Source organism: Enhydra lutris, unplaced genomic scaffold (assembly GCF_002288905.1).
Source record: "Enhydra lutris kenyoni isolate GAN:26980312 unplaced genomic scaffold, ASM228890v2 scaffoldscaffold86, whole genome shotgun sequence".
Lineage (NCBI taxonomy): Eukaryota > Metazoa > Chordata > Mammalia > Carnivora > Mustelidae > Enhydra > Enhydra lutris.
Window position 1 is genome coordinate 3,576,220 of NW_019154170.1, and position 16,468 is coordinate 3,592,687.

The 16,468-nt window shown below is 60.0% G+C and overlaps 1 protein-coding gene across 1 annotated transcript in view; it reads right to left on the minus strand.

Moving 5' to 3' along the window:
- Window positions 1–7,686: 7,686 nt before the first annotated feature.
- LOC111161845 (ATCAY, caytaxin) overlaps window positions 7,687–16,468 on the minus strand; it is a 27,583-nt gene continuing 18,801 nt past the window's right edge. The window contains exons 7-13 of the mRNA XM_022525852.1: window positions 16,130–16,261; window positions 15,738–15,824; window positions 12,920–13,018; window positions 12,165–12,200; window positions 10,956–11,027; window positions 9,969–10,001; window positions 7,687–7,883 (exon numbers count right to left, since the gene is read on the minus strand). Coding sequence (XP_022381560.1) covers window positions 7,874–7,883; window positions 9,969–10,001; window positions 10,956–11,027; window positions 12,165–12,200; window positions 12,920–13,018; window positions 15,738–15,824; window positions 16,130–16,261 — 469 coding nt within the window. The 3' untranslated portion in view covers window positions 7,687–7,873. The remainder of the gene's footprint in view (window positions 7,884–9,968; window positions 10,002–10,955; window positions 11,028–12,164; window positions 12,201–12,919; window positions 13,019–15,737; window positions 15,825–16,129; window positions 16,262–16,468) is intronic.

Genomic DNA, 16,468 nt, shown 5'->3' on the forward strand with positions numbered 1-16,468 from the left:
GGCAGGTGCTGCAGGAGAGGTCCAGGCTCGTCAGACGGACGTCAGCACCCTGCCCAGATCTGCCCACCCAGGGCCGTGCTGGTTTCAGAGGGAAGAGACAACCCTTCCCAGGGAAGCGCAGAAGGCCAGGTGGCCAGACGGGGGGAGCATCCTGTCCCCACCGTCTGTGCCGGAAAAGGCCGTGGGGTCAGCGTTGGACAGACTGGAGTTCAAATCTCGGTTCTGCTGGGCGATCTGGGCGGTGCGATCTCCCTCTCTGAGCCCTGGAGAGATGGGTCACAGGATAATCGGACCTACTGAGGCCCCGGCCCTCGATCAAGGTGACTGACCGGCCACGTCTGCCAGCAGAGGGAACTTTCAGCCCTGAAACCGGGAAAGCTCTGGGCAAACTGGGATGAGGAAGTCCCCTTACTGCTACTGTTGCCATCGTTTTTAACTACGGTAGGACACACGACGCGAGACGTACCCCTTGAACCATCTCTACGTGCACAGCCCAGGGACATCAAGCTCACACCGCCGTCCAGCCTCCCGCACCACCTGTCTCCCTTTTTTATTTTATTTTCTTAAAGATTTTATTTATTTATTTGACAGAGAGAGAGAGAGACAGAGCAAGAGAGTGAGCCCAAGCAGGGGGAGGGAGAAGCAGGCTCCTCACTGAGCAGGGAGCCCGATGTGGGACTCGAACCCAGGACCCTGGGATCATGACCTGAGCCGAAGGCAGACGCTGAACAACTGAGTCATCCAGGCACCCCCACACCCAATTTTTTTTTATTTTTATTTATTTATTTTTTTGTATATTCGCGGAGTGGGACAACCGTCAGCTGTTGTCCATTTTATTCCTCTGGAAAAAGCAGGCCCGTCCCCAGCCCCCAGCACCCAGGAACCCACTTCCTGTCCCTGGGTTTGCAGGTCTGCTTCCTTCGAGGACTCCGCTCGGCCGTCTCCTCCCCGTGTCCTCCCCGTGGGTGCTCCTGTCCTGAGTGCCTCCCCTGCAAGGACACACGACACGTGGGCTCAGGGCCCACCCACTCTCATGAACTGTTATTTTTTAAGGATTTTATTCAAGCCCCTACTATGGGGCTTGAACTCACCACCCTGGGATCCAGAGTTGCTCGCTCCTCCGACGAAGCTGGCTGCCCACTTCTCCCCGCCGCACCCCTGGCTTCACTTTAATTTAACCCCCTCCAAGTACAGTCACATTCTGAGCTCCTGGGATGTTGGGTGTTAACATATGAATTTGGGGGGACACAGTGGAGTTCATACGAGTGTCTTTTGAAAGGTTTTGATTTTGTCTGTTTGATCTGAGGACTTTACAGATTCAAGTCCCACTCGAGGGTCCAAGTTCGCAGGGTCCCGAGCTGTTAGGCGCACAGCGCGAGCGTGGCCAGGGGGCTCGGGGCCCCAGTTCCTCCTGACCCTGACCCACAGGCCTTCCCGCCTCTTGTCTGTGGCCCCTGGGAGGGGGCTGGGCATACGCTGACCCAGCACAGCCCCTCCCTGGGTGCCTGGTTCTCAAAGGTTTCCGGGGACGCAGGGCTTCCGGTGCTGAGACCAAGAATGTCCTGACAAGTTGGGAAGGTTGGTCACCCTACGTGGACGGCGTCTTTGTGTCAGGGGTGGGGGTGGCCACAAGGCCAAGTGCATGGGGTCCTCCCAGGCCCGCTGCCCTCTGCCTGCCCACCCGTCCGTCCACTTAGCTCCTCCTCGTCTGTGTCCGGCTCTGCGATAGGTCTGGGGGCCCCAGGACGAAGGAGGGCAGCGGGGATTTTGCTAAGTTGCATGAGTACTGGGGGCAGGAAGGCTGTGTTTAGAAGGGGCGGCGGCGGCCAAGTGGGCCTGCTAGTCTGGGGCGGAAGAAGTGAGCGGTTTCCCAGGGGAAAGGCACATAAAATTAGACGTTTTTAAGTGAACAATTCCCTGGCCTTTGGTGCATCCCCACGGCCGTGCCACCACAAGTTCTATCTGAGTTCTAGAACATTCTGTCACCCCAAAAAGAAACCCCATCCCCATCTGCCATCAGCGCCCCCTTCCCCAGCCCCCAGCACCCACGAGCCTCCTTCCCGTCCAGGGATGAGCCTCTCCATAAGTTCGCTCGCTTTGTCTAACCCACGGCGGGTTTTTCCTGCCCTTCTGGATTGAGAGGGGTGGGCGGTTTGAGCTCCACAGCCGGCCATGGGCAACGCCCTCCAGTCAAGGGGAGCCCCCGTCCCCACGTGCCTCCTCCCCCCAGCTCCAGTCTCCGTGGAGCCTTCCAGGCTCCCACAAGCAAAGAGAATGGTTCCGGGGAGGGCCCCGTTCAAATTCCAGCTTTGCCAGGCACTGATGGTCTGGGAGCCTCAGTCTCCCCAGCTGTGAGATGGGTGCAGATGTGAGCTTGTCCCTCCAAGGTTTGGTGGGGGGGCTCAGGGAGACGTGGTTCCTGGGCCACGAAAGCTTCCCAGCCGCCTTGTGACAGAGTTTTGTTCCGATCACAGAGCAGGCGCTGGGGACACGGCCGAGAGCCGGGGGCACACTCAGGCTTGGCCGACTTCCCAGTCCCCGCTCCGGGCCATGCTGCAGTGTCTTTGAAAGCTCACAAGAAATTTCCTCTCTGGGGAAACTGAGGCCCCAAAGGCCCCCACCCAGCCCCTCGGGACACATCTGCATGGGTCCAACCAGTGGAGACGGTGACTGCCCAGGCCTCCAACACCACAGGCTGGACCCCCTGGTTAAGAAACCAGGACTGAGTTCTGCCCCCGAACACCCCTAGAAGGGGTTCAGGAGTGAGTCCTGAGTGACTTCCGGGACTCAGTGGGACTCAGTGGAAACGCCCCTCACGGGACCTCCTGCCATGCGGATACACTGAAACCAGGGGCCCTGGGGGGCTGTCAGGGAGCAGGTGGGCCCCGCCGGGGAGGGGGCAGGCTGCTGAGTCCCAAGGAAGCTGACCTGCGAGTCACACCGCTGGACCGGAGTGGCCTCCGGGGTACCAGCAAGAGGCACGGGCAGTGGGACTGCAGGAGGGACTTCCAGGTCTCCCAGATGGGGAGGCGCTGGCCCGCATGCCTCAGGGGCTTACCCGCTTCCACTCCGTTGGTCTCAACTCTGTTTATGCCTCGGGTACACGGGTGGCCCTTGCAGGGGTTGAAGGGACCTGGGACAGCGGGGAGGGAGATGGGCAGGGATGAATGACACCCACATGGCCCAAGGGTGTTGCTGGGAGCAAAGCCCGGGGGACATGAACGAGGTCAGGGACGGCGCCACCGCGGAGAAAGGGGACCCCACCGATCGGGCGCCCCTGGGCTGTGGGCCGCTGGGACAGAGCGCGTGTCCAGCTACTTGCCCGCTGGCTGCCAGCCTGTGGCCTCATGATGGCCCCGTGCCCCATGGGTGCTACTCGGAGCGGGACGCGTAGGCATTGAACACGAGGAAGAGAATGGGGACATATTTGCAGTTCATAGATCAGCGAAGGGCTGAGTGACCAGAGGGCAGAAAGGGCTCTCGCAGCGCGGCGACAGAAAGACAGGACCCAGTCTGAAAATGGGTGAGGGGCGTGACCGGACCCTTCTCCGAAGAAGACGTCCGAGCAAAGATGCTCCCCTCCCGGGTCCTGAGGGAATCGCGGCTCAAAATCCACACCCACGAGGACGGCTGGTGTCAGGACAGATGGTAGCAAGGGCCGGGCCGGCGAGGACGGGGACACAGAGAGCCTGCCACCGGGTCAGCTGGTCGTAAAGGACTCCCCGCATGGCTCCAGCCGGGACTGACCTGATGCAGAGGTTAGGAGAGGTTGCAGGCGCCGTGACCGCCACTTGGAAGGCAGCCTCCAGAGACAGTGTGAACAGGGGACCCCACCTGTGTCCTTCCACCTCCAGCCCCTTCTGGGCCTCTGTTTCCTTGACTGCCAGCGTGGCTGCCCGTGACCCCAAGCTCCCTCGGGCGCCTGGCTGGTGGCCAGGCGGGGACGCTGGTTCCGGGGTGCGGCCTCTGACCGAATTCCAGCAGTAAGAACTTCCTGGGAGCTTCCTTGTGGGGCAGGAAGCCCAGAGCACAGGTGACAGTTGCATACCCAGACAGGGCGCCTCCTTGAGGCCTGGTGTCCACTCGCCTGACACAGTGCGATCCGCCTGTCCCCAGACAAGCCCACAGGTCAAGTGTTCGATTCCTTTATGTGAAACGTCCAGAACAGGCAAATCCACAGAAAATAGGTTAGTGAGTGCCAGGGCCTCAGGGGGTGACTGCTCCTGGGGACAGGGTTTCCCTTTGGTGGAGATGGAATGTTCCGGAACTAGATAGTGGTGATGGTTGTGCAATGTCGCGAAAGTTCTAAATGCCACCAATGGTAAATTTAGAAGAGAGGGAGAGAGACCAGGTCCTCACCGAGCTCTGGGTCCCAGTAACACCAGTGCCGCTGACCCAGCCCCCACGCCTTTCCCCGGGCTGGGCCCTCTGCTGGGGACGCCCTCCACCTGTCCGCTGGCTGGGCTGGCTGCTGCTTTCCCATCGGGTCTCCGATCAGAGAGGACCCCTCTTTCCGGGGCAGGGCCTGGCCCCTCGTCCTGGTCCCCAGGGAGACCCTGGTTCCCTGGGTCAAGCTTCCCCCACCCCCGCCAGGCTGGGAGCCACAGGGGGGACCGGGACCCTGTGGGACCCCCAGAGCTGGCAGATTAACGGAGGTTCATCTTGGTCCCAGCTCCCGCCACACAGCTCCTAAACCCTTGGGACTTCCTAGGTGAGAAGAGGGAGAACAGTTGTCCTTGGTTCCTGAATAGGGTCCAGAGTGCTCGGGGCTGGGGGGGGGGGGAGGCGGCGTCTTTTTTGCTGTTTGTGACACGCCCTTTACCCACACCTGAGTTTCTGCAAGTGGGGGGAGCTTAGAAAGCGACAGCCACAGGCTGGGGGTGGGGTTCATCACCAACGGTCAGCGGTTAACCAGTCACGCCTGCGAGAGGACGCCTTTGGTGGGTGACGCTCCCCTTGCACACGCCCGGCCCCCCTCCACCCCGCCCCCATCTCTTGGCTGGCTGTTCCTGGGTCAGATCCTTTGTCATGGTCAGGTAAAAAACACAGAAACCTTCTAGAGTTCTGCGAGCTGCTGGGGGAAGGTTGAGGGAACTCCTGATTTTTGGCCACTTGGGACAAAAGCGCAGGGGACCTGGGGGCCCGCTCCTGGGGACTGGCACCTGAGGTGGAGGCCGAGCCCTCCCCCTGTGAGGTCCATGTGACTCCACTGGGAGCCAGAGAGTGGCTCGTGGGGACCCCTCCCCCCTGCCTGGTGTGGGAAGTGTTGGTGCGAGTGTGGACATCTTCTCGCTCAGTCATAGTGGTAGTAACATAGACAGATCACTGCATTATTATTACTACTACCTTCTGACTACGTTTGATTTCAGGGAGGACTGGGAGGTCACCCGAGGCACCTGCTGGTCAGCCACGGTCGCCCGAGGCTGCCCAAGGTCACCTGAGGCCACCCTCCCGAGGTCGCCAGGCGGGAGTTCAGGCCGGTTCGTCTGCTCCCGGCCCAAGGCCAGCGCCACAGCTCAGGGAAGCGGACCGATGACACGAACCCCCCTTCTCAGTTATCCCCTCTTTATTTCCACATAAAAATCCCCGAAGCTCATGGAGATGACGTTTGAACATCACGACAGTAATCATAACGGATCGTTTCTAAAAACCACAAAACCGGCCGTCGTTATGGGCGTGTGACCTACGACTTAGGACGCATCCCATGTGTCCCGGGAGGAAAACCGGCGTCCCTTTCCGACGAGGTCCGGGGTCCGCTGGCGTTTTGACCACGACCGCTCCGGAGACAACCGCTGCTCGCAAAGCCACTTCTGACACACGGGCAGCAGGCGGCCCGGACGCGGTGGCCCCGTCTGCACGGAGCTGTGTGCTGGGACTTCTCGAGCCTGGGGCCAGTCCCCCCACCCCGGCGTCTCTCTTGATCCCGAGGGGCTGCCGCGGCCGAGCTGGGGTCCTGGGTCCCACTTGCCTGTCGTCTGTGGCTGCTGGTGGTCCGGAGGGGCGGTGGGCCGGCCACACTGGGCCTGTAGTGGTTTTGTGCGCGGCCGCAGGCTCCTCTGGGGTGGGGGTGGGGGGCTGGGGTCTGCCGCTTCCTGTCCTTCTGTCGCCTCCCTGGGTGCTTGGTAACCGCGGCACAGGGTGGGACACCTCAGTTCCTGTCCCTTAGCGTGCAGCCAGGCTCCAGCTCTGGGGTGCACGTGTTGATCTGGGGAGGGACAGCCACCAGGCCCGGGTCTGGGCCGGGCCACAGGCAGACGGGCGGTGGGGTCCTCTCGGAGGGCAGCCTAGAGAGGCCCCCCGCCAGGGCGGCAGGTGACACCCCTGGGACTGGAACATGGTCCTGTCCTCTGGTCGGGAAACATGGCAGAAACACACATTTACTCCCGCCCCCCCCACTCAGGCCCCCAGCGTCCCCGCCTTCCGCGGGCAGGGCTGTGACCCAGAAGATGCAGGCCTAATCTCGCCCAGAAACTCGGCATTTTCCAACGCGGGGGGCAGTTCCCCAGTGTTCCCCGGGGTTCACGGTGGGTCAGTTCCTGGACACGCAGGGCAGGACCCTCTCCCGCGCAGCAAAACGCTGGGCATTCCTTTCCCTCAGCACCAAACACCACTGGCTCCCTCCCGCCCTTGGAATAACCCCCAAACACCAGCGTCCCAGGTCGAGAAGCATTTGACTTGGCCACTGAGGCCGAGAACCTCACACTCAGCACAATCTTGGCCGCTGAGAAGCCGGCTACAGAGCCAGGAGGGGCCTGGAGAAGGTGCCCTGTCAACTATCGCTGAGATTTATATAAATAGAGACTCAAAGATCGGAGGGGACTGCACAGGACCACAGTTTGCAAGCACTTCCCAGCCTCCTCTTAAATGCCTCCACGGATGGGGAACTCACTACCTCTAGCAGCCGCCTGACCGCTGTTTGGGCTGCGTCAGAAAAGTCTGTCTTTTGTCCAAGGTGAATTGTCCTCCTTTGACGCGGGTCCCCGAAGCTTCCAGGCCACAGGGACTTCCTTTCCCAAGTGCACTTCCAACTACCCAAACCTGTAATACCCTGTATCTTCCTTCCTGCAGTTCAGAGCCCACTGCCCTTGGCGGGAGCCTGAGGGGTGCGTCCCAACCCTGCACTGGGGGGGATCAGGCAAGTGGGGGCACCACTCCCTCAGGAGGAGGTATTGACCAGGACTGCCCTGGGGTGTGGCATCCATGTTAGACGGGCTTGAGAATGTTCTAGAAAGGGAGGGACGGTAATTACTGGCAGCTCATTGCTGCTGCAGGCGCCGATGTTCCCAAAGAAGGGGAGTGCTGTACGAGACGGACGGGGGGAGCCGGTCAGATGAAAACCCACGAGGTGGAACGACGGGAGGTCCCCGGGGCATGGCACTGCTGGGGGCGGAGCTTCCAAGCCTGATGCCCAGAGTGGCAGGGGCTGTTCTAGGAGAAAAGGCACAAGAACGAGTCCAGATCCGACCAGGGAGCTGGTGGGCGTCGGTGGCTCCAACGTGAGCCTGCTGACAAGCAAGAGAGGGGTCTCGAGTCGGGACTGTGTGCAGTGGGAGGGGACTCTGAAGCCGTCCAGGACACCCAGGCCACGCCCTGAGCTGCTCGCCCTGGCTGTGAGCTCACGGGTGTGGAAGGGCGGAGGGCTGAGAGCCAGGTCCTTTTCTGGAACACACGAATACTGCGTTGTTTAAAAAAAAAAAATTTCAAGCAGCTAAAAAGGATGCTGGGTTTCAGAGATGGGCGGAGGAGACGGACATCCTCCCAAGACGGGGATGTAGGACGAGGCGGGGATGAGGTCCAGGGCCGGAGGGCGTCTGACAGAGGTTTCTTGGCATCTGGAATCTTCTTTCTTGTCCTTTTCTGTGTTCTTGTCACCTCAGGACAGGCTAGAGAGGGATAAACACAGGTCAGGTCATTATTATCGCTTTTCAAGCAGCGGCCGTGTGTGGAATCCGGCTTTGGTGTCCTCGGCACAAAGAGCGGTACTGCTGACTGCCCCCCACTCTCTCTGCGCCGTAGCAGAACGGGCCTGGGGCCGGCGCCTCCAGTCAGACCAGAGGGAAGTTTCCAAGCAGCCCTTTGTCCTTCATCCCTCCATCCGCCATCTGCGCACCTACCATCTGTCCGTCTGTCCATCCATCCGTTGTTTCCTACAGTTTCTTCTTTTGTGTCTTTATGTTTGAAGATATTATTTATTCATTGTAGAGAGAGAAAGGGGAAGGGGAGCGGCAGAGAGGGAAGGAGAGGGACACGCAGACCCTGTGCCGAGCAAGGAGCTCGATGAGGGGCTCGATCTCCTGACCCCGAGATCATGACCTGAGCCGAGATCAAGAGTCGGACGCTTCCCCGACCTGGCCACCCTGGTGCTCCTGTCTTTAATATGGTTACACATCCTTAGTTCACCAACCCTTGCTGAGGCTTCCCAGGAGGACCTGACTCTGCCGTTGCTGTATCCGCTGGCTTTCTCTCATGGTGCGTGACTTCCTTGCCTGTTCTGTGAGTGTGGACGGAAACCGCCCCCCCCCGGAGGACAGGGCTTGAGACGGTCTCGGGGATGCACTGAGAACACGTTTCCACTCAGTGTGTCCCGGGCGGTGCTGGTCGAAGACCGTGTTCGATGTTTCTCTCTCTGCTTGGGGCTTCCCGGGTTGAGTGGGGGCTATTAAGGCAGATGGTTGGGCCACGTCCCAGATTTGGGGGAGAGGGTGTGGTCAAGGATTAGCCCTTAACACTGCACATTCCAAAGGAAGGGATAGCCGGCCGAGTCCCAGATCCTGGGAGGTAACCTAGTCCTTGGAGTGCCCAGCCGGGCGAGAGGGTCTCTGTTTACCTGGGGACCTTGGGTCGTGGGAGAGAGTCTGTGCTGACAGTGTGATTTGGGGGGTGGGGATCAGCCTGACCTCTGGGGGGGGTGATTAGCCACGCCTGAGGGACTGCCCCCACAAACGCCCTGGACACCAGGACGTGGGGGAGTCTCTGATTGGAAACATGTCCTGCGTATGGCCACAGGCTGCTGGGAGAACCGGGGTCTGTCTGGTAAGTCCCCAGCAGGCGACAGCCGGAGGTTCATTCACCCCTGGTGTCTCCGGGCCCTGGCGTCACGCACCTTCGCTCACTGCTGATGCTCCCTCCACTGCATTAAACCACAATTGTGGGGCGCCTGGGGGTCTCAGTTGGTGAAGCGTCTGCCCTCGGCTCAGGTCAGATCCCAGGGTCCTGGGATCGAGCCCCCGCATCGGGCTCCCTGCTCCGCGGGGAGCCTGCTTCCCCCTCTGCCTCTGCCTGCTGCTCCCCCTGCTTGTGGGCACATGCTCTCTCTCTCTCTCAAATAAATGAGTAAAATCTTTAAAAAAAAATTTCTAAAACCCCCAACCAACCACAATTGTAAGCACTACAGCTTCGCCGAGTTCTGTGGGTCCATCCAGCAAAGCTGAACCTGGGGGTGGTCTCCATGACCCCCCACTCACAGAGAGGCTTCTCCTGGCATCTGGAGCTGGTGGGGACCCTGGGACAGGCCGCAGGCCAACGGTGTCCCCGTGGCTGAGTAGGAAAGCCTGGGCTTGGGGCACCCGGCTGGCTCAGTCCATAGAGCACAGGACTCCCAGTCTCAGGGCCGGGGATTCAAGCCCCACAGTGGGCTCATTGGAGCCTACTTAAAATTAAAATTAAAATTAAAATTAAAAATAAGTAGCCCAGGCTTTATGGGACCTGGATGCAGGCACGGGTCTCAGTCAGGGCTGCCATGTGGCTTAGCTCTGGGGCCTCATGGCGATGGCGCCCCCTGGAGGTGTGCAGGGACAGGCTGCCTGCCGCAGCGGAGACCCTGGAGTCCTGGAGCCGACGCCTCTCTGGCTCCCCGGTACAGCGGCCCTCGGCCCCGGTGAATCGTGGGGCCATTCTCCTGCAGTGGGGACACCTCCACCAGGACATCTGGACAAGCAGACACCAAGAAAGCTCTGCTTCCCACTCACCTTGTCTCCTGGTCTTCTGTGCCCGGAGCAGACCTGTGGAAGAGAGACGTCTTAGCACGATTTGCCCATCTGGGGAGCCTCGGCATCCGGCCGTGAGCCCCACGAGAGCAGGACACGGAGGGCCAGATGCCAGCCGGGGCAGAGCTGGGTGGTGGGGAGAGGGAGGGCCCGAGCTAGGCGGGGCTTTCCACTGCACCAGGGCGAGGTGCCAGAGGACTTGCAGGGGCATTTGCTGGGTGTGAAAAAAGAAAAGGGGGGCATGGGAGCAACAGCTTAATGGGTGTGGGGTCCCCTCTGCAGTGACGGGACATTTTGGACCTAGAGATGGGTGTGGGTGCACAGCTTTGCCTGTGCCCCAAAGGTCCCCGGAATGTGCACTTAAAAAATGGAAGAAGCCCCGGGAGAAGGCTTTTACATCTTACCAGCTATTAGTTAGTTAGTTACTTAGTTTACTTATTTATTTATTTTTAAAAGATTTTATTTATTTATTTGACAGAGACAGAGATCACAAGGAGGCAGAGAGGCAGGCAGAGAGAGGGGGAAGCAGTCTCCCTGCTGAGCAGGGAGCCCGATGCAAGGCTCGATCCCAGGACCCTGAGACCATGACCTGAGCCTAAGGCAGATGCTTAACCCACTGAGCCACCCAGGTGCCCCAGTTTATTTATATTTAAAGATTTTATTTATTTATTTTTAAAGTTTTCTCTATGCCTAACATGAGGCTCGAACTCACAGCCCGAGATCAAGAGTCCCAGTGTGGGATGGAGCCGGCCGAGCGCCATGACCGTACATTTCAGTGGAACTGCTGGCCTCTGTGGGTGTCCCTGTGGGGCTGGCCCGGGGTGGACGGGAGAGGGACCCCGACTCCGAGCACCCACTCATGCCGGCCATCGCCACGGCGCTCCCAGTCCCCGTCATGATAGTGCTGTAGTCACTCTTACCGGCCGTTCGGGGTCTCACAGCCTCGCCCGTGGTCACCCACACACTCACCTGTCCTCTGCCGAAGCTGCCTCTGGCTTCTCCTCGGACCTGGGCAGGACAAACTCTGGTGGCGGCCTGGCGCTGGGGACAGAGGGAGACAGCAAAGGTGACAAGCCTGCATGGCTCACTGAGGCCCCTGAGGGCAGGTGTGGAAGGCCCCGAGGGTGCAGAGATCCCCCAGGGTTACTGACGGCAGAGGCAGCCATGGGGAAAGGGGTGTAAGTGGGGGCATCACAGGGAGGAGAGACCCTGAACGTTGATCCCAGCTCGTCATCCCAGACACCTCGTGCCCTCGTCCCGTGGCCCTTGTCCCGCGGACGCTGTCACCCTGTGCCCTGACTCTGGCTTGCGGGGCTGGCCTCTGCTCCCTCCTTGGCTAAGGCGTGGGAGGCCAGGGGGCCCCCCGCGGGGAGACAGGGACAGAGAGAGACGGAGATGGGGAGTTTCATGTGGTGTGTATTTTACTACAGTGAAACACTGAGAGAGAGAGAGAGGATGGAAGGCTGGGGGGAGGGTAGGGAAGAGGAGGAGAAGGCTCGGGCTGGTGTGTCCCCCCTGCTCTCGGCCTTCCTCCATGTGGCCCACGGCTTGTCATTACCAAACGACACCGTGGGAGGCCACCACGCCTCTCCTCCTGGCGCGGCTCGTTCGCCCTCCTCACTCACCCCGCCACAGGGCCCGCTCTCCTTACTCGCTGAGGTGTCCCTCTCCTTTGCCTTTCGAGGACCCTCTGGACCAGGACTCTGTCTTAGCCACCTGCTTCACCGAGGCAGGCAAGGGCCTAGCCAGGACAGAGAGCCCCAACCCTCTCCCAGACTTGCTGTGTGGCCTTGGGCAGGTGCCTTGCCCTCTCTGAGCCTTGGATCCCGGGGCTGTAAGACGCTGTCCAGAATCCTGGCCGGGCCCTCTCTGGGGGGTGGGGGTGCAATAACCCGGAGGTCCTGAGACCACCGTTCGCGGTTATGCTACGGAGGAAAACTGACCCGGGAAACCAGTGGGGGAGGCTGGATCGGAACCCCGGTCTGATTCAAAGCTCCCAACAAGGACGTGCGCATGCACACACACCTGTGTGTGTGTGTGTGTGTGTGTGTGAGTGTGTGTGTGTGTGTGTGAGTGATTGGTCCCCATTGAGCCGAGGCCACCAGCTGCCCCCTCACTGTGGGCCCAGCCCTGACCCCACCCTGGCGCGACCCACCCCCCGCCCCGCCCCGCACAGACCTCTCTCTCCTGGCCTTGAGCCTCTCCTCCTCATACCTGGAAGAGAGAACGTAAAAATGCATCAGACGCAGCCCTCCTCCCCCCCTCGGCGCGCTGCCCGGCGACTCCCTTTCCTCTCGGGAACGGAGAAACAATCTCAGGTCTGAATTACACGCCGGGCGTCGGAGCCGAGAGACGGCCGCAGAGGACAGTCTGATGGTCTTTGTCCCGTCTCCTGCAGCAGCTGGGCAAGCCCCCAGCCCCCCACCCCCGCCGAGGAGGGAGTACCTGTCTTGCTGGCATATTCCAGCATCCAGTAGAAATAATTCAGCAGAGTTTTATTTTTTATTTTTTTGGCCTGATTCAGCCCCAGCAACTACATGGCCCGTTAGAGAGCAGCAGCCTCGCTGACACGCCCCCTCGGCAGGGCCGTGCTCTTATAAAAGGCTGGAGGGTAGATAGTCTCCAGTTTGTAGGCCAGTTTCAGCCACAACTACTCATTCAGACATAGCTCGGAAGCAGCCACAGCAGATCTGTCCGTGGATGGGCACGGCTGTGCCGATAAAACTTTATTGGGAAAACAAGCTGTGGGCCGTGGCTCGAGGGACCACGTGGCCTCTCATCTCACGTGCACGTGTTTCACTGCGTTTCCCTCCACTCTGCGGCTCCCACTCATGTCTGGTTCCCGGGTGTCCGAGAGGGGAGGCGCGGGACCCCGGGGAGAGGGGCGTGGGGCATGGGGGCGGGGACACTCACACGGCAGATGGGACACTCACTGTAGCACGCACTCCGGGATTTGCACGTGTTCCATGGGGATGAGCTGTTCTAGATCTTCCAGGCTGTGCACGTACTGGATCTTGTTGATGAATTTCACGCTGGCAGGAGGAAGAGGAGGGAGAGGTCTGCAGCCCTGGCCCGGAAGGAGCGCCGGCCAGCAGGGGTGCCCCGAGCACCTTCCATCAAACCTCTGTCCCTGCCCAGGCTAGCCTCTACCCCCGGCCCTTGTGGGGTGGACAGAGCAGCACCCGGGGTCAAGGGCAGAGTCCCTGCTGAGCTTTGTCACCAGCTGCTGCTTTGAACTCCTGGTTACTATTATTTTTTAAAGATTTAATTACACCCAAGTTTGCTACAATGCAGTATATGCTTTTTTTCAAGGTCAAACAATTTCTCTGAGAAGACCTGCAGAATACAGCCCTACAGAAAATAAAAGTCATCGAGCAACAGTATAAAAATAAATGTAAGACAGAGCCCAGCATCTACCGAAGAGTGCTACAGCGCTTCCTATCTGTTTGTAGGGATGAGATAAAAATGCGGCTCGGCTTTCCTGCTGCCGATGCGAAGGGAGACACGTGATGAATTACACGGTTCACGGTGTCCATCAGGGGAAAAGCAAGCCGTCGCTCGGCAGAAGGCCGCTGGTGACTGATGAGGCACGATAGACGTTCCCCACGGAGAGTCACCACGTGGCCGTGTGCGGGGCGGTGAGCAGCGGCAACTGCTTTCGTGCGGTTCAAAACATTTTTTAATAAAAAGAGAAACCAACCCGGTTATTTTTGGAGCCTGGGGTCTCCCTCCTGTTGTCACAAGAAGGGCCTGCGGGCAGGGACTGAGCCTCAGACAGGCAAGAATCATGTCCATACTGCTCGGCCCAGCCGGCTCGGAGGGTGGACCAAGCTGATTTGTTAGTAAGGGTTTTAGGGTGTGCAGAGACCGCACCTGCTGCTCCAAGCGCCGGGCTAGGAATACGGGTGGAAAGTACGGCTGCCGCCACCTGGTGACGCCCACCACCATGTCTGCCCTCGGATACCGATGTCCGAATCCCCGTGGTGACAAGGCTCTGTCTGCCTGTGGGGTCAGCCTCCTGTCTCATGGGCGGGGGTGGGGTGGGCCCCCGGGAGACAGAACTCCTCACCGGGGCGAGGGGCACCCCCAGCGCTCTGATCACACACCCACAGGGCCGCCCGGGGCTCAGAATGGTCTCCGCTTTCCTCGGCTTGTAAATGGGGAAGCTCACTTTTCTCTCCCGCTTCCTTCTTTTGCTGTGAAACCTCAAAATGCGACCCCCCATATCCGCGGTGGGAAAGCAATCACGAGTGAGAGAGCTACCTGCCTTCGAAGCAAGTGTTGGTTCCCAGTTAGGGGATAGACAGCAGCGTGGTCTTCTGTTAGACTCTGAGCCTGCCCCCCGTTTCCACAGGGGGGTTCATCACTACACACACGGCCCGTGATGAGCGTATGACTCACTTGATTTTACTAGTACACGAATATTTGAAGGTGCTGGCGGGTCTTTAAACACAGACCGGCTGAGGTCACCTCCTGGCAAAGTGTTCACGCTGAGAGCGCGACGGTTTCCGAGGGCGGCCCCTCCCTCAAGCTCATCACACATCACTGCCCGGGAATGTGGACCGGAAGGGTCTTTTTTTTTTAGGTTTATTTACGTAAGCAATCTCTACGCCCCAGGTGGGGCTCGAACTCACAACCCTGAGATCGAGAGCTGGACCCGTGCTCTACTGCTCACGCCAGCCGGGCGCTCCTTGAAGGATCTCGATTCGATTCAATGCTTTGAATCACGGTAAGTTAAATATCGGGTTTATGTGATTGACTGGGGCGTTTCACACGACTGATTTTGTTTTACTTGATCTGCACATCGGGGGCTTTTACATGGTGCAATAAAGGGTTAACCGGCAGGTTGGGGCGCTCAAGCCCCGCCCCTTGCAAAGAAGGAACCAAGACTCCATGGTGGGATGGGGGGCTAAACCCTGATGAAAACCTAGGAGAGCAAGATCCTTCCTCCGTTATCGTCACACATCATCACAGGGACGATTGAGGACTTTGGCTACCCGCCTGCGGGAGCGGACACCTTTGTCTTTGGCCACCTTCCACCTGTGTCCCGTCTCCGTGGCAAACGGTAACAGCTCTGCATTCTGCGAGTCCTTGCAGGGAATTGTCACAGCTGAGGTGCTCTCGAGGGCCCCCCAGCACACCCTGCTCGTGATATTATTGTTGGGAGGGGCTCGGACCCTCCTGGCGTCCTCAGGGTCCCCGCGCAGACGCAGGAGCGGACGGAGAGGGACTCACTTCTGGGCGGCTGGGGTGGGCTAGCGACCTGGATGCACGACCCTGGCTGGGTCCCGTGACCCTTCTGAGCCCCAGTTCCCTCGCCCATGCCATGGGATCCAGACAGCATCAGCCAGCCCCTCAGGTGGTGGGTGTAAACGTGGAAAGGTTTCCAGCACTTACTACGCGAGGGCTGCCTGCTAGTGTTTTTCCTGTGTTCCTCCCTTAATAACAACACGGGGGACTGGAAACGGTTTACAGCAACAGAACAGGGGCGCCTGGGTGGCTCAGGCGGTTAAAGCGTCAGGTCCTATTTTCAGGGTCCGGATGGAGCTCCCGGCACAGCCGGGAGCCCGCTTCTCCTTCCCTCTGCCTGATGCTGCCCATGCTTGTGCGCATGCGCAAGCGCTCTCGCTTTCTGATAAAATCTTGAAACAAAAAAGCAATAATACACAGTCCGCGCAGAGCAGTGCCCAATACAGATGACAACAGGGGACGCGCACAACCCGGAGGGGCGGGCACGGGGGCAGTGGTTACCTGATGAAGGGGCGGGAGATGGCCAGCACAGTGCGGATGAACCAGGACGGGTGCACGATGATGAGCGACTTCAGGTTTTTCCGCAATCTGGAGGGGCAGAGGAAAGGCCCCGGAGAGGGCGGAGCTAACAGGTGCCGCCTCCCCGGTGCTCCCCGCTGACTGCAGGCTCGGTTTTCAGGGTGGGGGGTCGCGGGCTGTGAGGCTGGGCTCTGCGCCCAGCCTGTGAACGGCCGCCCTGACGTTTAGTCCCCGAGCCACCTCCCGTTCCCGAACCATCTCCCGGGGCGCCCGGGTTCCGACCGCCCATTGTGGTCCTGGGGGGGGGGGCGGGGTGAGGACCGCGCGGCCTCCCAGGGGACCCCGGGGCGCCCGGCAGCCTGGCGCGCACGCACCTCCTGTCGATCATCTGGTAACACTTCTTCAGCCAGCCGATGCCCGGCATCCTGCGGCGGGGCGTGGCGCCATTCAGGTAGACGATCATGTAATCCTCCGCCACCAGCAGCTCCAGGCTGCTGATGACGTACCTGCTCACGGGGCGGGGGGGGGGGGGGCGGGGGGGGGGGGGGGGGGGGGGCAGAGTTAGGGAGCCTCGGCCCCCCGCGATGCAACCCCTGGGACACATGCTTGCCTGCGCGTGGCCATCCTAGCCCCCGCCCCCAATATCAGTGTCAGTGCGCAGAACCATAGCGCATAGAACCACTCTCTACCCTATGGAGCACTTATTAGGCACC